General features: G+C 50.3%; 1 protein-coding gene across 11 annotated transcripts in view; it reads left to right on the top strand.

Moving 5' to 3' along the window:
• The window catches only part of LOC146890946 (cytokine receptor common subunit beta-like), a 43568-nt gene extending 19241 nt beyond the window's left edge, over positions 1 to 24327 (top strand). For 2 of the 11 annotated variants that reach the window (XM_087899022.1, XM_087899019.1), the window contains exons 2-15: positions 974 to 1178; positions 9077 to 9252; positions 10354 to 10477; positions 12042 to 12235; positions 13795 to 13952; positions 14029 to 14197; positions 14690 to 14825; positions 14946 to 15103; positions 17396 to 17535; positions 18819 to 18978; positions 19868 to 19958; positions 20159 to 20216; positions 20866 to 20969; positions 21613 to 24327. In XM_087899022.1, the coding sequence (XP_087755148.1) occupies positions 9165 to 9252; positions 10354 to 10477; positions 12042 to 12235; positions 13795 to 13952; positions 14029 to 14197; positions 14690 to 14825; positions 14946 to 15103; positions 17396 to 17535; positions 18819 to 18978; positions 19868 to 19958; positions 20159 to 20216; positions 20866 to 20969; positions 21613 to 22729 (2697 nt within the window). In that variant the 5' untranslated portion in view covers positions 974 to 1178; positions 9077 to 9164 and the 3' untranslated portion in view covers positions 22730 to 24327. Of the gene's footprint in view, positions 1 to 11; positions 167 to 535; positions 1179 to 8515; positions 8627 to 9076; positions 9253 to 10353; positions 10478 to 12041; positions 12236 to 13794; positions 13953 to 14028; positions 14198 to 14689; positions 14826 to 14945; positions 15104 to 17395; positions 17536 to 18818; positions 18979 to 19867; positions 19959 to 20158; positions 20217 to 20865; positions 20970 to 21612 lie in introns of those variants that run through there. The other 9 variants (XM_087899025.1, XM_087899024.1, XM_087899021.1 and 6 more) reach the window with 9 other exon arrangements.
• The last annotated feature ends 383 nt before the right edge of the window (positions 24328 to 24710 follow it).

Below are 24710 nucleotides of genomic sequence, written 5' to 3'. Positions count from 1 at the left end.
CCAGGGCAGTTTGTAGGGGAGGGGCTCCCAGAAATGTACCAGCTGGGTACACAGTCAGAGTTCTGGGAGGAGTAGAGTTAGGGTTGCTCTGAGACTCTGTGAGGAGCCAGTGTTGTCTCTGGGGATCTGCTGGCATGGAGGACTCCCTTGAAAGCTCTGCCTGGGGGTAAGCACCATGTTCTATCTAACTTTGTCACCCGTGTGTTAGTTCTGTCCTTGACCTGGGCTTCCAGCCACACATCTGTGAGATAGGGTGAGTGGGAGACATGCCCCCCTCTGTTCTCAACTAGAAATGGAGGGAAGAGAGAGAGAGAAAGAGACAGACAGGCAGACAGAGGCAGAGAGTGCTGAATGATCTGGTATGTCTCTGGATCCTTCCCAAGTGACCTTGCCAAGTTACACCCGGCACTGTGGGAGGTTCTACATATCCCCCTCTGTCTTCAGTGCGTCTTTATCCCAAGTCCTGTAGAGAAATTCTCTCTCTCTCTCTCTCTCTCTCTCTCTCTCTCTCTCTCTCTCTCTCTCTCTCTCTCTCTCTCTCTCGCCTCCTCTCTTTCTCAGCACACTGTGCTCCAGACCACTATAGGTGATTTGGGATCAGGCCCAGATGTCTGTGTTCTGTACCTATGGTGCTGGCTGAGGGGTGTCTCATCACATAGCAGAGGACCTGTCCCTCCTGAATGACAATACACTCAGCTTCTCTGCTGACTGGAGTTAGAGGCAGCCCCACCACTGTCAGGTCTCACAGCTCACACACTAACCGGCTCTCACGGCCGGCGTGTCATGTCATACATTAACCATTGTTTAGAGAAATCTCATGACCTGTGAACTTAAGAATTTGCTTGAGGCTCAGGCCCCAGTCTCTGCTCAAACCCAACCCTCAGTGCCTTTGAACCTAATTTGGCAATGAGAAGGGACCTTCACCTACTTCTCTGTGGTACAGAGCCTCTCCTCTTCCTACCTCTTTCTAAAGGGCTTTAAAAGAAGACTCCTTCTCTGTCTGGGTGGGCTGAAATGTCACTTCAGACCCTACCATACGGTCGGCGCTAACAAATCTTTAGATGGAGCCTAACATCCGGGAACGGAACCTGAAAGGCGTCAGTGATGCTGTCCCGTGAGCTCCTCCTCCTTCGCTGCTGCTGTCTCTACGTATAACCCGCGACCTCCGTCCTTCTCTGGTGAGTCCCTGGGGTCTCCTAGGACCTCCGGTCTGTCTGTGTGGGGAATCTCAGAGCTAAGTCACAGGATCCAGCCTTGCTGAGTACAGAGACACCTGTTCTCAGCTCCATCTACTGTTGGTGACCCGGCAGAACTTCAGGAAGGTGTCTCCCTTGCTGCCTCTAGATCAGTGTTCTCAACCTGCAGGTCGCAACCCCTTTAGGGTCAAACATCCCTTTCACGGGAGGCACCGAAGACCATCAGAAAACACAGGTGTTTGCCTTACGATTCGTAACAGTAGCAAAATGTACCGTTATGAAGTAGCAATGGAAATTTTATGGCCGGGGTCACACAGCATGAGGAACTGCATTAAAGGGTCACGGCATTCAGAAGGTTGACAACTGCTGCCCTTGCCCTCTTGACCGGATTTTCTGATGGTGTCACTCAGTCTCACCTGCCTAAGGACTCGTCGCTTCCTGCATAGCCTCCACACACTGCACCCACGGGGGAAGATATTAAACCTTAAATCCTGATTTTCTTTAGCAACATTGACCACAGCACAAGGAGCCTGAAAAACAGCTCCTTTGATTTTTCTAGATTGCGCCACACAGTGCAAAGCAAGTGGCCTGAGACCCCTTGGGCATCCTTCCTCCTTCATAACTGACCCGCTGTCAATTCAAGACCACATTCCAAATTATAAAAGAATTCCATCCACTCTTAAGGACATAATTCTCTCTCTCTCTCTCTCTCTCTCTCTCTCTCTCTCTCTCTCTCTCTCTCTGTGTGTGTGTGTGTGTGTGTGTGTGTGTAAGAATTTCCCCCACGGTGTCTCTGTCCACAACGACTGTTCTTATTGAAATTCTCAAAGCAAATATAATCTGATTAATTATCTCATTTCCGTGCCTTCAGTTTTTCCCACCATAACAGAGGATGAGAGCCTGGGTGTAGGCAGGAGACTCACAGGTGCAGTCGTGAATGTGTGTGTGTATTTCTGTCCCCACGAGGGACTGGCTTGTAGCTACTAGGCCTGGCTGTAGGGTTTTCCCACCTTGGAGGCCCTGCCAGAACATTTTTGCATATTCAGATTCTGACTTGATTAAATCATATCTCGCTTCTTTGTAATTTCATAGTGAGCAAACTTTACACTCACTCCTGGCAACCCCCCCCCCCCCATTCATCAGTTTTGCTTTTGTTGTGCTAAAGCCACTTGTGTCCCAGAGAGGGCGTGGGCTCATCAGTGTTTAATGTCAAAGGCCCAGACACCCGATTTATTAAGGATTAGGATAACCTAGAGTCGTGGATGTTGCAAACACATGTCTGCAATTGCGGGACTTTAGGTAGATAGTCAGAAGTGACTGCTCTTAAATTATCCAATCCAACCTGGATAAGAAGGCTCAGTGTCTTCTGCTGAGGTGGAAAGGCTCTGTCTTCAGCACCTGATCTGACCTTATTTTTTGACGTAGCTCAGAATGGAAGGATCTCAGAAACATGGGCTAATCACCCGTGACTTTGTGTTAGTGGATGTTTATCAACAAGCAAACACTGCTTATAGAAGCGTTGTGTGAACACACCACAAACAAATAAACAAAGAAAGAAAAACCCCAGAGTGGCCTTTTGCCTATTGGTTAAGTCAGTTCTAATGAATACCTAATGGAAAACACACCCAGCATTTAGACACAGGAGCGATATAGAGTACCAAACTCTTTTAAGATGAAGAAACCAAGTCCAAATGGTTCTACCATTTGTCCAGAGTAACCAATACCATACCATTGGTATAAAACAAGACAAAATGGAGCAGAAAACAATTGACAGAAATCCAAGCGGTTCTTCTAATGTGACTCTCAGAGGCAATAATGTAGGCAATGTACCCGTCTTGATTCCCATTAGAATATGGTTATTTTTCCACACTCATAATTTAAAAACCAAGTTTCCATATATATGTGTGTGTACATATATATTATTACATTATATAAATTAAAATACAAGCTACTGCTCCAGGAAAGGGTGTCAAGTTCACATATGTTCAGAAGGAATGACGCGACGTACAGGACTCTTCTGGCGTGCCTTTGGCCAGCACCACCCTCACTTCTACAGGCTTTCCATCAGTGAGACAGGTTGACTCTCATTGCCGTGCGGGGCCTGTTGTTGACTTGGGGACCTACGGCGGAGCCTCTTGGTTCATCACCAGCATCTAGTCTCCTTTCCTTTGCCGCCCTCCAGTTGCGGAGAGCTTCCCTCTCCTGCTTTCTTCCCAGCCTTTTGAGATGCAGAGGAAGTCTCACCTACCTCAACCCAGACAGGCTGCCCTTTCCAGGATTTCCAGCATCTGTCAATCTCACCTACTCCAGAAACCCATTTTCCCTCTCGCGACGAACACCTCGGACCTTCCCTACCACACGTTCTCGAGGCTCTCAGCCCTGGCTTTTTCCTGGCTTGGTCCCTTGTTTCCTCCAAATCTATTTTAGTTCCTCTGCAGACTGGAGCAGCTTCCAGCCTGTGGGTTGCCGGGCTAGCAGCATCTTGGGTTTGAGTCATATCCCAGAGGTGTGTTTAGAAATATCAGTAGGTATTGTCGAGTCATTCCCCTGAAAAAGCGTCGGAAGGCGGCACCCCAACTCCCCAAAAGACTCAATGAACAGGAGGACATTTCCCTTTATATTGTTTCATAATCTTCATCCACATGATTGACAGTCAAACCAGTTAGCCTGTGTGTCCTATTTACTTACGTGTGATGTAAAATACAGTCCCCTGGGCTATCGTTCTCTGTTTCCTTTGTCAGGCTTACAATGTCTTGGGTCATAAAATGATTCTGCCATCCGTCACCCTTTGGTTTGCTCTGTGTGTGTGTGTTCTTGGATGTATGGATACATATATGTGTGCATGTGCAGGTAGGGGCCAGACAACACCCTCGGGCGTCCTTCCTTAGGTACAGCCCACCTTGTTTTGGAGACAGAGTCTCTCACTGGCCTGGAACTCAGTGAGCAGACCAGGCTGGCCAGTCAGAAAGCCCCTTAATTCTGCCTTACTGTCTCGGCCTCCCCAAAAGTCCGTGCCACCACATTCAGCTTCTGGGCCTCGAACTCAGGTCCGTACGCTTGCAAAGCAGACCCTTGACCACCAAGCCACCTCTCCAGCCTTGTCTGCTGGTTAGTGTTTTGCTTTGCTTTGTGGTTTCTGGGTTCCATCTTTTACTCAACCCTTAATATTAAAGATGTATTTTTAATGTTTCTAATGTTTTAGTTTCGAGTTTCAGATCTTTAATCCGCCTTGGATTTGGACTGGAGAATAAGATGTAAAGAAACAACTTAATTTAAAAGCATGGTCCCCTCATTGACTAGAAGCCACCAGTCACAAGTGTGCAGCTCTCTCCTTCCTGGTGACTGGAGATAGCACTCTGGCTTTCTAAGCCCTGACATACTTGTTATATTACTTATCATTTGTTTTGTTTTGTTTTATCTACAGTTATTTTTCTCTTTGCAAATCCAGCATGTCTCTTCTCTCCCATTTCTTGGAATTCAGAATCAATTTATCCAGGGCATTAAACATTCTTCTTTCCCTTCCACTGAGCTTCAGGATTATTCTCAGCATAACCAACCCCTGGAGACAGAGGTGGGACTTTCTCCTATACCCACCTTGACTAGGAGGGAAGTCCTACAATCCCCTCTGGCTCTGACACTGCCCTGGATTTCAGGGGGACAAACTCAGGTCATCAGAATGGTTTGCGCATTAACCATTTGCTGGTCCTATCAAGTAAACGGGCTTTTGCCTCTTGCTGGCGCTGCACTGTGAGTAGACTTCCCAGAGGCTCCCTTTCCCTTGTCAAGTGCTCTATGTGGCCACCATGCACACTCCTTTAACAAATCTGTATCCAAACGGCTTGTGAAATTGCTTTTGTGTGGGGTAAATTTCTGTTTGCTGTCCCTCCCACCAAAAATTATATTTCTTCATAAGCTTAGAAATTAGAGCATGGAAACACTTCTGTCCCCCACTTTCTCTCCTCAGTTCTCCTGTCTCTACACTTACCCTCCATCCTCGGGGACTCCTAACCCTTACTTGTTTCATTTTGTTTAGAAAGATTCTCACTGTGTTGCCCAGGCTAGCCCCAGACTCCTAGTCTGAAATAAAGCTGCCACAGCCTCCCTAGTAGCTGGGATTGATGCACACACAAGGCCCTGACCCAATCCTTACCTGTCAATCACCCCTCCTCATTTATATATGATACCGGCACTTGGACTTAACTAGCATGTTCTGCCCTCACAAAGTCAGTTTTCAGTTCTCCTCCACCCCAACCTCATAGTCACCTCCCACCTTCGTCATCTGGCCTCGCCCTTGCCACAGATGTGTGCTAACTTGTGTTTCATGCGGTGGCAGTTCTTCCTTACATAACTGGTGTCTCTGTTCCGATACAGCACCTGCCTTGTTTGGAATCTGTCTTTCCTTTTTAAAAAAAAACACGCTAGAATAACATTTCCAGGAAATATCTGAAAACTCTTTCTGGCCTTCATGGAAACAAACACTTTGGTTGCCCCATGAACATCAAGGAGAACTTGGTCTTTTTAATTTTTTTTAGTATTGTTTATATGGGGCAGGGCACATGTGGACCACAGCTGGTGTGGAGGTCAGAGGATGGCTTTCTGGGCTCATTTCTCTCCACTGAGGAATCTGGGACTTGAACTCACGTCACCAGGCTTATGCAAATACGTTTACCTGCCATAGCTCCCTGTCTCCTCAAAGTGTGGTTAGAAACCAGGGCTCTCCCGAGAAAATGTTTGCCAATGTGACCTTTATCCTGCTGGAAGAAGCCTGCTGTTCATTTTTTGCTGGAAGCTTCTCTAGGATTACCCTTCTCTCCTTGAAAGACTGTTCGCATTAGCACGTAAGTGAATGACACATTATCATGGGGGATCTTGGAGGTTTGAACTTGGTCTCTGTCCCTTATTCGGCAGCCTCCTTCTTGAATCAAGTTTCTCCCCCTTGTTTCCTAGTTAGCGGGCTGCCATCGCCTCTAAGTCCAGAAGGTGTTTCCAGCGGCATTTTAGTTGCATATAAAAACTCTCATGAATAGCGCTCAATTCCCCAGGTGTCCAGCTTCCCCTCACATAAGGAGACCCCATAGCGGACCTCAGGCTGTGGTAGTCACTCTAAAGTGACAAGAGGAAGCCTGGTTCTCTTCCTGTCGCATCTTCCTTGCATGTGGCTTCCATCCTTGCCTGAGGATCCAAAATGGTTGCTGGAGTTCCAACCATGACTTCTGAGATACGGGTTAGAGAAAGAAAGAAAAGAATCAAGGGGAAAACAATCAGATCTCTTCCCACGCAAGCCCATGCCTTTCCGGTGGCCTCTGGGCAAGGTGCACTTAGGGCTTCCACTCCCATCTCCTTGGACAGCCTTTAGTCATGTGGCCAAGTCTAGTAGCGGGAGAGAGTGAGGAGTGTTACCTTTTATTCTGTGCGAAGTGGACCCAAGAAGGTAAGGGACAGCTAGGCAGCTGGCACTGTGGGCCACATGAGTCCCTGATTCTCTGCCCTCTGCTTGGTTTACTTTACAGAGCTTCCATGGCGTCTGAGACGGTGTCCCCTGCCTTGTCCATGTCCTTGTCTTTGCCCACCAACCTCAGTCAGGTGCTTGTCTGTGGTGTCCATTCTGTGATCTGACCCATCATTGCATTGATTTTATTTTTTAATCCTGGCTTTCTATCTTCCAACATCTTATTCTGACAGCAGCAGTCTGGGTTCAAATGCCTCTCAGCTCTGCAGTAAGCAAGGGTGCAGGCACAGAGCTTCAACATTTGCTGTCCCTGGGCTCTGTCTGGTCAATAAAAGAATGTCAGCATCTGCCTTGGAGCAGACACAGGACATGTCCATCACTGCCAATCAGGAAATACAACCTCTCAGGGAAGCATGGGTAGAGAGGGAGAGTCCTAAGCCACAGCTGGGTTCGGTTCCAGCCTGCCTCTCACAGCTGTGGCATTGTGGACCCGTCACTCATCTCGATACAATTTCCTGTCGGTAAGGACTCTAACAGCTGCCTTCACCAAGAGGTCTCAATTTCTGCAAAGCTCTGCACACACTTCCTGGCTGATGGTGGGCGTTAAACCTTCGTCAGGCACTGCCCTGAATTCTCTGGGCTTGTTTAAATGTTCTGCTCACGTTCTTCGATGACACAGCTCTGTTGTCCTTTACAGTTCATCAGGGTGACTTGCTCTCCGTGACTTGAAGTGTTAGGGACTGAATGGCCATGTCCCCCAAAATGCTTATGTTGAAACCCCATGCCCAGTGAGAGGGTACTGGAGATGGGGCCTTTGGGGAGTGATGGGGTCTCAGGAGTGAGTCCTTAGGGTGGGACTGATGCCCTTATATTAGACATCCCAGGAAGCTCCCTTGATGCTTCCTCTACGGAGGTAGCAGTGAGAAGCCTGTGAGAAAGAGGCTTCGTCAGACCTCAAACCTGCGTGTGCCTTGGACTCTCCATGTTCCGGAACTTCAAGAAATAAGTGTCTGTGGTTTTTATGAACTGCCCCATCAGTGGTGGTCAGTGTCAGCAATCCTCCCAGATTAAAACATTGGTATATCTTCTTTTTGCCACATTGTCCTTTGCTCAGTGACGCTGGTGGCTTTATAAAAGGCAGGGAATTGAGCTTCAAAACACCTTCGTCACTCTCTGTCTCTGAATCCTTTGATTACTTCTAAGCTAAGACAGCTCAAGAGTGCAGCGGCAATGGTATGATGTGGTTGCACCCTTAGTGTGTAACTTCTTAGCCTCTCGTTTGGGGAGTAGTGTGAGGCAGAGGTTTGGGATTTGTGTGTGTTGTTGCTTTCAGTCATATAATCATTTTCAAATGGAATATTCCATCATTTTACACTGTTTACTGATTCCTCTCCCATTTATATAAGCAATCTGGGGTAAAACAACACTTGGTGCAGTCAGGGTATCCATTGACCAGATAGGTAGATGATTGAGAGGTAAAAGACAGGCAATGTCAGAGATAGACAGATAGATAGATAGATAGATAGATAGATAGATAGATAGGAAATATATAGATCTATAGAAATGTAGATAGATAGATAGATAGATAGATAGATAGGAAATATATAGATCTATAGAAATGTAGATAAATTGATGAATGGATAGATAAATGATAGATGATACATGAATGAGTAGACATAGATATATGTATATGCGTGGATAGAAAAATGGACAGATGTGTACATACATAAATGGAATAAGGACAGATAGATGGATAATTTATTTATAGATAGGTAGACAGATGCATTGATAAGCAGATGAAAGATGGATAGATAGGTGTGAGTACTCTGTGTATCTTAGTGACAGAAGTTTCAAATGGCCTGCCTTGTAGGAGCCTCCACGCCTCTGGTACTTCCCAGGTGAACGTAATGAAAATGAGGAAATCCCCAGGCTTCGGGGAAAGGGGAACTGGGAAGAAGAAGCGCCTGTGGGAGAACTGAGGGTAAATGGAGCAGAGGTGGGGAGAGCACCAGGCTCTGCATGTAGTAGAGAACAAGGATGGCGTGTGTGTGTGTGTGTGTGTGTGTGTGTGTGTGTGTGTGTGTGTGTGTGTGTATCTGTGTGTCTGGGTGCACGCACACACACATGCGCATGCACTCATGTGTGAGGCCTGGTTAAAGTGAAGCACCAGTCTTACTTCTAACACAGGGCACTGCCCCATTGTCCAAGGGGGACCTGCTGCCTCAGAGGCCATCAGTCCTGTCTCTCCGCATGATCATGCTTTAGGCTAAAAGGCCTAAGGAAAGGGAACAGTCCCAAACACCACACATCAGGGCCTCTCATTTGGGTTCTGACCGCTTAATGTCCTGGGCAGCTCTCAGACTACGCACCCTTCTGCAGTCTCAGAGTAAAGAATCATAGACCTGTAACATGAGCGTGGTCCAACCCCCAGCCAGGCAAAGAGAGAGGACCCCAGGACAATGAGGATGTCACCCTGCCCATAACTACAGTCTGCCTGTACAGTCACCTAAAGTCCCAGAATGGACCAGCAGATGGCATTGACCTGGAGCCTGCTCTACATGGCCCTGCTGGCTCTCTGCTGGAAACCTGGTGTGACAGAGGCACAAGGTGAGTCTGAAGGCCCCTTCCCTTTTCATGCCTCTTTTTAGCTGAGTCTGCTAGAACCACACCCACCATATACCCAGCAGCCCCCAGACCCCCAGCAGCTCCATCCACTGTATGCAGCTCTGTCTTCCTTTCTCTCCTGCACCCTCCTTTTTCTCCCTCAAGACTTCCCTGGATCCCTCTCTTGCCTGTTCTCCATCTTCCTGCTCACCCTTGCCTGGCCCTGGGGCATCTAGCCCAGTGGTGTCCCTCTGCACCCATATTGCTCAATGTAGCCCCCAAAGCCGAGTCTCCAGTGAGCCAGCATCTTCTCTGCCCCTTCCCCAGACACTCCACTCCTCTGAGGACTTCAGGGTCCTCCTAACCCTTCCTCCTGGGGGCTCTGGCCTAAGGCCATCTCCCCACAGTAGATCTAGCCCCCTCATCTCTACTCAGACGATAGTGGAGTAATCTAGAGTCTTCTGAGGCTAGAAGACTGTCCTCAGTGCCCCTTAGACCTCCTCCGTGACAATGTGAAAGTCACATTCCCTTTACCAAGCCCAGGTTCAGAGGTCAAGTCTCAGATGATCAGGACCCTGGATAGGGAGGTGACAGTTACATCTCAGGCCCTGCTGTATCTGTCCTGCCAAGTGACACCACGGAGAACAGAGCCGACCTGGGCAATGCTCTTAATGAGGCCTGTGTAGCACAGGACATGCAGACAAAGCTGAGAATCCACTGGCATCTCATGTTCCTGGAGAAGAGGAATGCCCCCAACACAGCCCACCAGGCTCAGGGCCCTCCATCTATCTGCTCCCCTGAGTGGGCCTCAGCAGGAAGCTGGAGGTGCTGGTGCTTAAAAGAGTTGTGGGATTCAGGGCCTCATGGTGCATGACTTTAACCCAGCACTCAGGAGACACAGGAAGGAGGATCTCTGTGAGTTCGAGGCCAGCCTGGTCTACATAGCAAGTTTCAGGACCATCCAGCTTACACAGAAAGACCCTGCCCCCAAAATAAAAACAAAACAAAAAAGTAAACAAACAAACAAACAAACAAAAACCCCAGAGTTGTGGGGCAGGGGATACCTGGAGGCGAGACTGTGACTCTCCTGCTTCTCCCTGTCAGACACCATCCCTCTGCAGACTCTAAGGTGCTACAATGACTACACCAGCCGCATCATCTGCAGCTGGGCTGACCTGGAAGATGCCCAGGACCTCATTAACATGACCCTCTATCACAAGATGGAAAAGTGAGTACCACTGGGTCCATTGGTATTGAAGCCCAAGGATCCTGCTGCCACCAACAGCTCTCCTGCCCCTGCATCACCAATGATGTGCTGCCACCATCCCCGGTCACCTTATATATGTGCCACCCAACACCTGAAGTGGTGTCTGCACCACCAGGCCTTCCTGTACTGAGTATCCTGTCCCCCCTCTCTCCCCTGCTCCTACCACAGCCCCCTCTAAGGGGCACAGTCCCTCATGCCTTTCCCATATTTCTTGTCTGAATGCACTCCCCTAGGATGTGGCTGTCTCCAAGGAATCCAAATTGTTCCCATCACTCAGAAATATCCCAAGTCAAATGGCCAAGCCTGGGCCCTCGACCCCCAACCCTCCTAGGATGACCTCCTTGTCGTTCACCGCCAATTGACTCCCAGTTGCCACCTTCACCAGGGTCCCTTGGTATCTTTAACAACTCCTTCTGGTCTCTTTGCTTCCCTTTTCTCCTCTGTCCACTGTAGAGTGTGAGATCTCTAAATGTGGTCCTGGCTTATCTATATGCAGTCTTCAGAAAGCCATGGGCTATGGGCAGACTCCCAGATGCTGATGGCCATTTGTAGTCCAACACTAAAAGCCCAATTCTTCTCTTGTCTTCATCTCCACACCTCACCTCTGTTACTGGGAGGAAATGGTAGCATGACTACTGACTGAGAGGTTTTGCTTAAAATGTCTTCTAGCTCCTTTCCTGCTTCTTAGCAAACACCATTGAGTTTGTCTGACCAGCTCAGACACCACTACCATCCAAACTACTTACGATCACCAGGATGTGCCATGCCCTTATCCTGTCACCCTGTCTGTCCATCCTAAGTCTTTCCCTTACTCAGTAAAATTCTACGAATCCTGCACCAAAGCAAGTCCCCACTTTGCTCACTCATAAGTTCTTACATGCATGCTATTAACAAGCACACAAGTAAACCTACATTCCTTGTGGCAGGACTCAAGAGTGTTTAACTTGCAGCATGAAAGTCAATACTCGGGGACAATTCGTTAGGTCTGGAAAGAAATGACTGACAATTGTTCAAACTAAAGATTCCAGAGAGGGAGTTGTCAAATACTTCCCTGCTTTGGCATCACAAGTGTAGGACTTCTTTCTATAAGAACATAAAGGAGAGGGTTATTTTGGTCTCCGGTGGGCTTTGGGACAGTAAGTAAGTGGTCATGAGTTTCAGCGTGATCTGAGATTTAGACGCATGTACTATGGTGATGTATGTAAAGGTGATTGGGTCATTGGTTGTCCTGGGTGCTGCACATCCAGAGAGATATTACAAATCTGTAAGGTTTTTGTGTGTTTTGTGTGTGTATGTTTGTGCCATTCTCTCTCTCTCTCTCTCTCTCTCTCTCTCTCTCTCTCTCTCTCTGTCTTTGTGTGTCTCTCTGTCTCTCTCTGTGTGTCTTTCTGTCTCTGTTTCTCTGTGTGTCTCTGTCTCTGTGTGTGTGTGTGTGTGTGCGTGTGTATGTGTGTGTGTGTGTTGTTCACTACCAGACACTTACCTTGGATAAACACAGGCATAATCAGAGCTAATAAATTTTCAGTGACAGGGTCTATCCAGTGTCCTGCAGCCTCAGTGAAGACCTACGCTGGTCAGAGTGCCCGTCTGCCCACCGATGTGTGCCCAGAAAATGTGAAATTGCCAACACAAGCTTCAGTGTTGCGTATGAAGACTACTACACATTCCAACCAGACCGGGATGTGGGCATCCAGCTCATCATTCCATTGGCCCAGCATGGTGAGCAGCGGGGGTCCTGCCTCGGGAGGGGGTGCAAGAGTGGGCAGGCTACTGGAGGAGGGTTGGAGTGAGTGTCTCCCAGGTTGAGGAACCCTGACCTGGGGTTAGAACAGATGTGATATGACCAATCTGCCTGAGGTCCCCCTGTCCCGACTGCTTCAGTCACTTACCAAGTCTCAAACTCTCCTCTGTAGGGGCAATGATTGTGACTCCCGTAGGACTTTCAGGTGACAGGACTCTGGTGTTCCTTGTCTTGCCTCATGGCTGCAACACCTTGCCCTATGAATGAGGCTCCCAGACCCACAGAAGTCCCAAAGTGCCAGGGCTGGGCACCAGGGATGGTCACACTGCCATACACTTTCCATGCATCTGATACAGAGTCAGGCTCCTCACCACCCTCTTGGGACCCAAGAGTGTGCATTGGGTCCACAGGACCCAAGAGTGTGCATCAGGTCCACAGGACCCATCCTGCAGCATGGTCTTAGGTGGAGCCAATGTTCATCTGTGAGGTTTTCTTGGGGACTATAGCAGACATGTCACCAGCATCTCAGACTAAAGGAGAAACTGAGGTTTGTATGGTTATTCTAAACCTAAGAAGTCGGGGTCTTGGGGGACACTGTGGGTCTTTTTGCCCTCAAGCATTGCTAGGTTGATATCTGTTGTCAAGTGAGTGCCTTTGCTGTCTGAAAGAGTCCATCCTCCTGGGAGCTCAGAGCATCAACTGAGGGGGTTAGGAAGCTCACAGAAGTCAGTTGCCATATGCAGGGGATGAAGACAAAGGGCCCGGGCAATCAGGAAGGGCTTCCCAGGAGGAATAGAGGAACAGCGCCACTGAGTACTTGGTTTAGGTGGAACACAAAGTCAGAAGCAATTCTTAGGAAAGCCCACGTGCAAGGGCTGATTGACAGTGGGGGGGCAGGTCTGGAGAGAGTGTCGCATGCTGGAAATCTTGGTCACGTTCATTCTCTACAAGAAACATCAAGTTCTAAAGGCTGGACAATGACAGGGAGAACATGAGGGACAGGCAGCTGCATCTCAAGGCCTGAAACAGGGAATGTGATGGGAAAAAGCTAACTGACCCTGGTGTGAAAAGGCAGGGATAGGAGTTATACTGAACTTTGGTGAGACAAGAGAGGGACACGGGGTTCTGTCTCTGGACAGGAGTCCAAGAAAGTCACCAGGGGAGATGACACTTACACTGGGCAATGAATGACCACAGTTGTCATTCAGGAGGCCCCTGAGCTGTGGAGAGGGTGGGTAATCACAGAGGGAACAGCGATGGCTCTCAGCGCCCTCTGCTGGAATGTAGGCATCACTACACAGCAGAGCAGAAGGAGGCCCCATTTAATTGTGCCTGGAAGGCACAATTACTGTCAAATCTGGTCCCCAAGTTTTCAGGTTCCAGGCCTGAATTGCAGAGTAAGGGTCCTGAAGCTTTCTTGTGATCATCAGCTGATGGTGTCAGCACTGAACCTGGGACCAAGTGGTACCCAGAAGGCCAGGCTGCCCTCAGGTGCCCAGCATGCAACCCTAGAAACCCTCTGCTTCCTCCCCTGCAGTGCAGCCCCCACCTCCCAAAGACATCGGCATCAGCCCCTCTGGAGATCACTTCCTGCTGAAGTGGAACTGGACCCTTGAAGATGCCCAGGTCCCCTGGCTGTCACAGGAGGACGTAGAGTTTGAGGTGGCTTACAAGAGGCTTCAGGACACCTGGGAGGTAGGTCCCTGAGTCACCTGTGCCCAGCCTGGTGGGATGGCCCAGAAGGCTACTTCTTCAGCTCCACTCTCCACAGGATGCTCCCAGACTCAACACCAGTGACTTGTGGGTCTCCCTGCCACCAAAGCTGTTTCTACCCAGCAATATTTATGTGGCCCGTGTGCGTACTCGGCTATCCCCAGGCTCAAGTTTGTCTGGAAGGCCCAGCAGATGGAGCCCTGAGGTGCAATGGAACTCCCAGCCAGGTAATGGGGCCTGTGGGAAGTGCTCCCCGTAGGAGCCCAGACAATGGAGACTTAGTCTACACCTGAGGCTCCAGCATCTGCCCAATGTTGTCATCCGCCCCTCCCATCAGCCCTCTGTCCTCAGTCCTCTATCTGGTCACTCCACTTCACACACCCTTAGATTTATGGCCCCAACTGTGTCCTACAATGTCAGAGACAACCATGACAGCAACAGCAGCAGCAGCAGCAGCATAGACCCTTGTGTTAACAATGCTGGACTGTAGGTAGGTTCACCTACATCCCTGTGTTCATGCTAATACCCAACATTCAGAACTGGTCCCCTCTCCCAAGATGGGGCAGAAGTATCTGGGTCTGTCCATGCTGGGAGCACGCAGAAGTCAGGCTAGGGCAGAGTTAGGCTGAGGTCCACACCAGGTCTCTATGAGTCACCTCGTGTCCCAACCTTGGGAATGAGTAACGGTGCCGTGGCTGAGCGGCAATGTGTTCCCACAGGGGACAAGGCCCAGCCTCAGAACCTGCAGTGCTTCTTCGATGGCGTCCAGTCCCTCAGCTGCTCCTGGGAGGTGTGGAGCCAGGTGGCCGGCTCTGTTTCCTTTGGGCTCTTTTACCGCCCGAGTCCAGCTGCTCCGTGAGTGTCGTCTCTCCATGCTGCCCTGCTTCTTCTTATCCTCAGGGCTGGACCTCTCTGAGGGCTTAGCCTGATCTCCACTCCCCTGACCCTGCTCTCAGCTGTATTTTGCTTCCCCAGGGAGAAGGAATGCTCCCCGGTGGTGAAGGAGCTGCAAGGCAGCCTCTGCACCCGCTACCACTGCAGTCTAAACGTGTCCAACCCCAGCGCACACAGCCAGTACATGGTCTCTGTTAGGATGCGGAAACAAGGGAAGTTCATCAAGAGCTCTGAACACAGTGAGTTCGCCCTTCCTCTGCATGGGTTCGCAGGGCTATAAGGCTATGGGGGTCCATTGTGTCAACCCCTAAAATATGGGGAATGCTTCGACACCTTTGTGTCTGTATCTTTCAAAGATTTTCAGACCAGTGAGTCATGGTGACAAAATGAATACTCTGGAGTTATAAATGTGTCTCATTAGGTAAGAGTTATTGATGAACAAGCATGAGGACTTGAGTTCAAATCCCAGCACCCACATAAAAGTTTGTGCTCATATGCACCTGGTAGGAGACTGGAGGATTGTTGGGGCTTTTTGGCTACTAACATAGATCCAGGGTCAGTGAGAGAACCTGACTTAAGGGAATAGGACACAGAAAAAGGACAGAGAACGACTTTCTATGACTTCTGCATGCCTATATAGGCACCCACACCCACACGTAGGCTTATGCAACACCGAAAGGGAGAGGCAGAGACAGAGACAGAGAGATGGGGAGAGAGAGGAACCAGGGACGTCACAGCCCACTTGTACCTCATCTGCTGCAGATGACAATTGTCACTGCTTGAGAGTAGCACTTGAAACCTGCTCCCTCCTCCCCTTCTGCTTCCAGTCAGCCACACACTTGCCCCCTCCCTGGGACCGCCATCCTTAACTCTCCTCTCCCCCGGAAGTTTCCAGCCTCCTCATCCAACTAATGTTCTCACTCCCAACTCTGCTCTAGGTTTTACTTTTGTGCCAGGGAAGGAGTGTGTGCCAGCAGATGGCTTCCTTATAGATCCATGTCACACCTTCCCGGCACATGGCAAAGACCTTGAAACAAGGAAGGCTTTCCATCCTTCCAGTACTGCGTGCCACCGTCGGCAGACAATCTCTTGTACCTGAGTTCACAGCCAGATGTTTCTCTTGGTGGCTTCCTTCCAGGGAAAGGGATTCCATTGACTCAAGAGAGCCCTTGCGTGCATTATGTCACCCACGTTGCTTTTGTTAAAGCCTCAGAAGTCCTCAAGTTGTGAATCTTCTGATGGGGAGAGAGAAGCCCAGAGTGACTGCGGGGCTTCATTTGAGGTTCCCAGCTCTCTGAGAATGTACTTCAGGGCTCCATGAGAAAACCTGAACACATGGTCGTGTCTCAGCTTGTGGTCTGCTGGCCAACTGTGCAGGATTGTCACCAAGCGTCTAAAATTTTCAGTTTAGACTCAGTGTGGTGGGAAGATGGTCATCTGGGTATATCTGAAAGCCTAATCTGTGTGCGTGTATGGGGGGATTTTTAGAATAACAAGGACTTTCTAGCCCATCCTGGCTTCAGGCTACTCCCAGGGTCATTGAAGCAGCAGAGGGGATGGCTGACTTAGGACAGTGGAGACACAGGCTCTTTACTGCTCAGTTTTTATCTGTAATCAATCTGGGGCTCAGTTTCCCTGTGTGTAAAATGGGGGAAGTTAGAGCACCTCACAGGGGAAATGGGAGAGCAGAGAAATGGATTTCCCATGAAGCGAGTGTGTTGCCCAGGAATTCAAACAGTCCATGTACCTAGACAGGGAGTCACGGCTTGCTGATTTTTCCCCTGTAATCTAACACTAGCAGAAGCATCAGGCTTTGGGCCACCTCATTACTGTGGCTTACCTCAGCCGTTCCCCCAGGGACCAAGGAGGGACATTGCAGTTCGGTAATGCAGGGTGTTCATCTTAGAAAATTTCCCATTGTTGTTACATGACATCATAACCAAGGCACTTCAGAAAAGAGAGTGTTTCCTTTGGGTTAATGGTTTCAGAGGTCAGAGTTCATGATGGCAGAGCAGGGCGAGCAGGCACCAGGGGCAGAACCTGGAGCAGCAGCTTCAGCACTCCTGGTTTGGTTGGATGGTTAGCTGATTTTTCAAGACAGGGGCCTCTGTGGAGCCCTAGCAATCACGAATCTAGTTTTGTATTCCGGCTGGTCTCAAACTCACATAAATCTGCCTGCCTCTGTGTCCCCAGTGCTGGAACTAGAAGTGTGCACCACCTCATACATTTTGAACCTCAAGCCAGAGGCAGAGTACAACTCAAAGCCTGCCCCCAGTGACACACCTGCTCCATCAAGGCTGCACCTCCTAATCCTTCCCAAAGAGTTCCACCAACTGAGGATCAAGTATCCAAACAAATGAGCCTATGAGAGCAGCATTCTCCTTCAAACTACCAGAGTTCTAAGGAGTCAAAATGACAGGGGATTGGGGAGATAGGTCCAGGGAAGAGAGCAGCTAGGATCAGCTTGGTTATGGGGAACACACCGTTGGAGAGAGGACACTTGACATTCTCTGAAATTATCCCCCCTGCAGTCCAGATGCACCCTCCAAGCCTCAAAGTGACCAAGGATGGAGACAGCTACAACCTGCGTTGGGAAACTAAGAAACTCTTCTATGCTCACATCGAACACAAATTCCAGGTCCAGTACAAGAAGAAGCTGGACAGCTGGGAGGTGAGGACCAGGACCCAGGGGAAGTTGCGACAGTGAGGCAAGGAAAGAGAGAATACCAAATGAAGCCCTATTTCCAGGAGTCTACCATGACCTCAGTACCGACACAGTCAATAGCGAGAGTCCCATATCTTGATGATGGGTTCGGGCTCAGAGAGGTAACATGACAGGTCCTGTGACCAGCAGTGTCCTTGGGCTGAGGAGGCAGAGACAGAGGGGACACTAGATGTGCCTATAATGAAAGTTTCAGTGATCACTCGGCCTGGGTTATTTCCTCCCAGGAACCAGATCTGAGACATTCTTATAGCTGTTGAGGGTCAAGCTAGTGCTCAAGGCAGGTCATGCCAAGCACACATTCCATATGCAAAGCCTGGGACCTAAGTGCAGAGTGTGGCTCCACAGACCCCAAAGCAGGACTTTTCAGAGAGGGAACGGAGAAACTGAGATGTAAGAGTGGGTTAACACCACCACTACCTCCACCTCCTCCACCACCTTCCCCTCCACCTCCACCTCCACCACCACCTCCACCACCACCTCCACCTCCACCTCTACCTCCAACTCCACCACCACCACCACCTCCACCTCCACCTCCACCTCCTCCTCCTCCTCCACCTCCACCTCCACCTCCTCCTCCACCTCCTCCTCCTCCTCCACCTCCACCTCCTCCTCCACCTCCTCCTCCACCTCCACCTCCTCCTCCACCTCCACCTCCACCTCCTCCTCCACTACCACCTCCACCTCCTCCTCCACCTCCTCCTCCACCTCCTCCTCCACCTCCTCCTCCTCCTACACCTCCTCCTCCTCCACCTCCACCTCCTCTTCCTCCTCCACCTCCTCCTCCTCCTCCTCCACCTCCTCTTCCTCCTCCACTTCCTCCTCCTCCTCCTCCTCCTCCTCCTCCACCTCCTCCTCCACCTCCACCTCCACCTCCACCTCCTCCTCCTCCTCCACCTCCTCCTCCACCTCCTCCTCCACCTCCACCACCTCCTCCTCCACCTCCACCACGTCCTCCTTCACCACTACCACCTCCTCCTCCACCACCACCACCACACTATCTCATGGCCTAGGACCTGGAATACCAGTAAGATAATCCTGGATCAGACAGATTTTAGACTAAGGCAGCAGACCAGACAAATTGGGAGGTAAAAAGAGTCTGGGCTTGAGCCTGGGTATGGCTATCAATGATAGAAGAGGTGGCACCTGGGGCCACCACAGTGGTTGGTCACAGTAGGCCATGAACTGGGGTCCTGGTCTGGACTACACCTTCAACACTCCTGTCACTGCAGGACAGCAAGACAGAGATCCTAGATAATGCCCATAGCATGCCCCTGCCACGGCTGGTGCCCTCCACCTCATACTCGGCCAGGGTGAGGGTCAAGCCCCTCCCTCAATACTATGGGATCTGGAGTGAGTGGAGTGAGGAATGCAGCTGGACCACCGACTGGGGTATGTCTCTTGGCCACCACACTCCTGGGACAGTCCCACTGCACAGGGCAAGGGAGGCTCTAGACCCATCTATCCCAGCCTCCCTCCCCCGTGACTGTCCCTGGGAAATGATGGCTCATATATTGTACACTGAGCGTGGGGACTTGGGAGAGGAATGGTTCTATCTTACTGTCCTTCTTCCTTTCCGTTGGGGCTTAGACCTCTTGGTTTGATTAGACTTTATGGTAGCCATGATTAGTCAATCTAAGTTTCTTGTTCCCATGTCTGCAAAGCTATACTCTCCATGTACCTACAGGAGTGCCTAGTTTTGGATGTTGGTGGGACCCACTGGTCCTGCTCATTTTCCTTCCCATGGCATTAGCATTCCACCCTCATTCTCCCCATGGTGACCACCTGTGCAAGGAAGATCCACGGAACTTAAAAGAGACCTGGGAAGTGGCATTGGTAGAAAGAATTCCTCATAGCAGGACTTATTGAAGGGGGAGTCGTGGGCTGACAGCCAGTTAGGCAGGAGGAGGATTGGAGCCATGGACTCAGGAGATAGACAGGGGAGACTTACAGGGCCCAGGTCAAGAAGGCTAGTGTCCTGACAGAAGGGACCCCTTTCTGGTCCACTCTCCATCTCCTCTGAAGCTCCTGATCCTGGAGATCATGCTCTGAGCTGCCCTCTTCAGGAAATCTCCCCATTACCAAGGTCAAGCAGTCCCCTCTGGGTGCTTCTGCTGCTGCTGAGGGCAGAGCTTCTCCACATTGAACACTGAGTAAAGACCCAAGTATTCGTCCCAAAGTATCCAGCCTTCCTCACAGAGGGCCTGGGAACCCTAGCTCCTCCCTCAGACTGCATCCTATGCCTCCCACCTAATGCTCCTTCTCCTTCTTGTTGAACAAGTGATGCCCACATGGGGGATCGTCCTCATCCTGATTGTCCTCATCCTGATCTTGCTCCTGGCCCTCCGCGTTGGCTGTGTCTATGGGTGCAGGTAAGGGCAGTCTGTGGACAGAGACAAGTGGGCACGGGGCCCCAGGGTCACAGGGATGACACAGCCTGGCACAGTATGATTCCCTCACTGCCACTCCTCACCTGGCTTCAGTTTTCCCTCTATACCTGGGCACACGAGTAGGTGACCCCAAGGTCCCTGGACCTTGACCTTCATTGACACATCTTCCTGCTGTCTTCCAGGCTGTACAGAAAGTGGAAGGAGAAAATCCCCAACCCCAGCAAGAGCCTGCTGTTCCAGGTAGGAAGGCAGGGATGCTGCTGATCCCTGTCCCAATGCTGTCACAGTGGAGAAGGGTGAGAGATCCAGGAGGCAGGACTAGCAGGAGGTGGATCTCTGAACTTCTTGGGGACCCGAGAAAACAGGAGTGCACAAATTGCCCTAGCACTGTCTGGCACAACAGACAGAACAGTGAGCATTCCCTTGCAGAGGAAGCTCAGGAGGGGCTGCTCCTGGGGATAGGGATGGACCTGAGGGCCTCCACGAAGGGATTTGAGCCTAGCATAAGATGTTTCTGAGCTGGTGGAGAGCCAACTGCATCAAGGGTGCCTTCAGAGGGTCAGGTCCCGAGACAGGGGTCTAAGGAATGAAAAGGCATAGCTGCCAGTATCTCATGACCCAATGGCCATGGGCTGAAGAACCATGGGAGATGAAGCTGTGGTGAACAGTATGGCCTGCTCCCTTCATGAGCTTGACATCTGAGGGAAGTGACAATTCCCTGGATGCCTCTCACTTTCTTGTTGTCAGAGGCCTGAGTTTGGCCTCACCATGGGGACATTCTTTCCTTGTCTGGAGCTCATGGAAGACATCACACACACATGCAATGCTCCACTGTCCCCTCCTTCCTGAGGTACCACATTCACAGGCACAAATGCCCTTCCCCTTCTAGGATGAAGGAAAAGGACTCTGGTCTTCTAGCAGCACAGCAGCCTTTGCCACTAAGAACCTTACCCCCCAGGGGTCACAGAGAAACTCTTTTGCAAAGCTACATGGGTAAGTGGTTCATTCAGACCCTTGGGTAGCCTGTAGGAGGACACACCTTGACTGTGCACATCAGCATAGCCTGAGGTCTCTGAAGTGAATGTAGGAGATGACACCCACTGTAGTAAGTGCCACTCCAGGTAGCCATGAGGAAGATCTTCCTGATTCCCAAGTTATGATGAGAGAGAGAGACCAGAGACAGCATCCTTACATGGGAAACCTCTCCCTGTCAGGATGGCTACATAAGCCATGCACTGCAGTGGACTCATGGGTGGCAGAGAGTGCATTTCTGAGGGATTAAACTTGTGTAGTGAGGCTAAACCCCACATGTCAGGGTAAATCAGTGGCCCTGTTGGTAGAAGGATGGAAGGCATCCATGGTACCCAAGAAGATATAAGCCCTGCCCTGCACATAGTGGGCCACGAGGAGCAGAAGATAAGAATAAAGCCTATAGTAGGGATGTGAACTGAGCCCTGAGTACATACATGATCCTTTGGACACTAACATAGGCCCATGTTATTTGCTGGGTCTCACCACCACCATTCCTTCGTGCTCACTGTGAGGTCTGGAGGGGTCAGGACTTCTGAAAAGGATGCCTGACTGGGTATACATGACATATCTCGGTTCCTTGTCTCTACCCTCATTGTCCCCGCAGGATGTCATATCCATATACGGCGGACAATGAAGTGTCACCTCTCACCATAGAGGTTCCTAAAATTGTTCAAGATTTACCGTCTGGGGCTGACCCAACTCCAGTCATCTCACCAGAACCCATGGAACAGCTTTCCGATGGCCAGAGAGACCCACCAACCCATCTGGGCAAACCTGAGAGCCAGAAACCCAACTTTGACTTTAACGGTCCCTACCTGGGGCCTCCCCAAACTCACTCCCTGACTAATCTCCAAGGCCAACTGGTGCCCCCAGAGAAATGTGACAGCCTGAAGCCAGAACAGCCACACTCCCTGGAGTACCTGTGCCTGCCTCCTGGGGGACAAGTGCAGCTGGTACCACTGTCTCAGGCGATGGGCAAGGGCCAGGCTGCAGATGCAGAGCTAGAGTCTAGCCTGAAGACCACAGAGAGCCCTTCCATGGAACAGAGGGATAGCCCTTCACTCGACCTGAGAGTGGAGGAACAGGAGCCAAAGGACAGTGCAGTGACTCTGTCCTTAAACTCTGGAGACACTGAGGACCCCGGGGTGGCCTCTGGCTATGTCTCTCCTGCAGATCTGGTGCTCACCCTGCCCACAGGGCCCCTGTCTACCTCTCTGGGCCCCTCTCTAGGATTGCCCTCAGCTCAGGGTCCTAGTCTCTGTCTCATGCTGCCTGGGGTTCCTCCTGGAAGCCCAGCTCTTCCACCCCCAGAATTTAATGACTATGTGCAGCTCCCTCCAGGCATGAGTCAGCCCCCCAAGATCCCTCTGGGAAATCCTGTCCCTCCTGTGCCAAGCAGCCCCATAGTAAGCCCAGGAGAGCACAGAGAGGAGGTAGCCCCAACATCCCCACACCCCGAAGGCCTTCTTGTTCTTCAGCAGGTGGGTGACTACAGCTTCCTCCCTGGCCTGGTGCCTGGTTCCCTCTCACCACACAGCAAACCACCTTCTCCAGGCCTGTGTCCGGAGATGGTGGACCTAGACCAGGATCTGTCTGTCAAAAAGCCTCCCTGCCAACCTATGCCCCAGATGCCAGCCATTCAGTTTTTCAAGTCCCTGAAGCATCAGGACTACCTGTCACTGCCCCCTTGGGACAGTAGCCAGTCTGGGAAGGTTTGCTGAGTCCATGCCTGCCTAACCTCACCAGCAGCCCTGCTCCTCAGCCTGTGGATCTCAGCCTGACATCTCCAAAGAACCCCAGAGGATTCCTCCACGAGATGAATAGTCTTCTCTGCTCTCAGTCCTGTTTCCTGGCTTTTATAGGATCTCCTTTCCTTTCCTTCCAACTTGTTGGAGTAGAGATGGGAACAGAGAGGCTTCTGAGGGTGAGGCCTGCATGGTCTGTTTAGGGTTTAAGGACTGCTATGGGTTGCTTGTCCCCCTCGGGCACCAATAATGCAGCATGGTTCTGGCTCAGTGCAGGAGGTGGGAGGCTCAAGTGGATTCCTTGGAGGTCAGACATGCAAAACAGGCGGGCTCATGTCACTCCAAGAATTGGTGTGGTTCTCTATGACAATCTGAGGCTCCTGAGGTTCTTTCAGAGGGGACTGGGAACCCCCATTATGTAGAGAAGTCACTGATGTGGACAGTGCTGCCTAGTGGTCACAGCTGTGGCCAGGATGGAGGGATGAAAAGCAATGGGGAAGGATGGGCATTGAGAACTCCTGGTGTCAACTGCAGGAAAGCCAGGGTATGGATCCCTCCAAGGTGAAAAACATGATAATCACACAGGACAGCACATCCAAAGACTTGTCTGGACATCCGGACTGCTCTCCCTCTGGAATGCTTACATACCTGCTACCTGCGACTCACACTGACCACAGATGTGGGCATGCTATGGGATTGTGGTCCTGGGAAATTGCTACCTTGTTGACCCTCAGGGCACAATGGCATTACATCATTCCATTCTCACTGCATTATTTGTTTCAGGTCTGGTTCGCACACAGCTCTTGTACATGCCTTGAGTATTGGCTTTTTTGTTGTTGCCGCAGAGGAGTTGGGTCCATGAACGATTTTGTCCCTCATAGTGACATCTTTTTCAGATGAGACATACAGCTCTCTCTCCATGGTCTTTCATGGGACAGACACATCTCTGATAAATGTGTTCTCTCCTAGTTTTGTGTAGGAGGCACAATGACACCCTAAGCACGTCTGCATTGCTGTGAGACAGATTGTCGAGCTGAACCCCTCTTTGGGGCCATATTTGCAGCAACCTTTGCAGCAAATGTGCATTTGCAGTAACCTTTGCATGGGAGGTTTTCTGTCTCTAGAACCCACACTTACACTGCAGAGCTCTGTCTTTGTATATTCCGAGGACCTGGAGCCAGGGCACACTGTGTCACTTCTTCACCCATCTGCTCTCCCTCCCCGAATCTGAAAGGCCCTTCCATGACCCATCAAGTCCTCAGATGGCCCTGGTCTGTCTCAACATCTTATCTTGTGGCCTCACTCGCTAGATGGCAACCATGACTCTTCATGTTTGGTTTTGATCCATGGCAGGCAGAGTAAGTGTTCCTTGGTCCCTGTTCATTGCAGCAAAGAAAGCCACTAACATTGGATGTGTTTCAGTGGCAATGTTCACAGTAGCTCTCAATACCTTCTAAAACAGACCCTCTAGGGAAACAAGCAAGAACGACTTCCATGTATTAAGACATTGACTCAAAAATATTTTGCATTAAGAAAGAACGTTGTAATAAAATATTTGTAGCATACCACACAAAGGTGTGTGTGTGTTCTGTGTGTGTGTGTGTGTATGTGTGTGTGTGTGTGTGTGTGTGTGTTGGAAGGTTAGGGGAAAGGACATTTTAGACCCCTAGTATATGGTCAAGAAGACACTTCCATAGGGCGGGACATTCGGTCTTTGAGACATGGCAGTTAACACGGTGACAGTTTCAGTAAACACAAGGTGGCATGGGGACAGGATAATGAGGAGAGATCTGGCTATAGCCCACAGGGTAAGAAGCAGACAAGCTTCTAAAAAAATCTCGACGGGAAGAAGGAAAAAGAGTTGAATGTGAGCATAAAGGATCAAAGACATGCTGGCACTTCCAAGTCCCCTGGAACTCCATTTAGCTGGGGGTCTCACACTCGCTCTCTGTTTACA

This window comes from Myodes glareolus, chromosome 19 (genome assembly GCF_982192425.1).
Source record: "Myodes glareolus chromosome 19, mMyoGla1.1, whole genome shotgun sequence".
Classification (NCBI taxonomy): domain Eukaryota; kingdom Metazoa; phylum Chordata; class Mammalia; order Rodentia; family Cricetidae; genus Myodes; species Myodes glareolus.
This window is presented reverse-complemented; position numbering and strand designations above follow the sequence as displayed.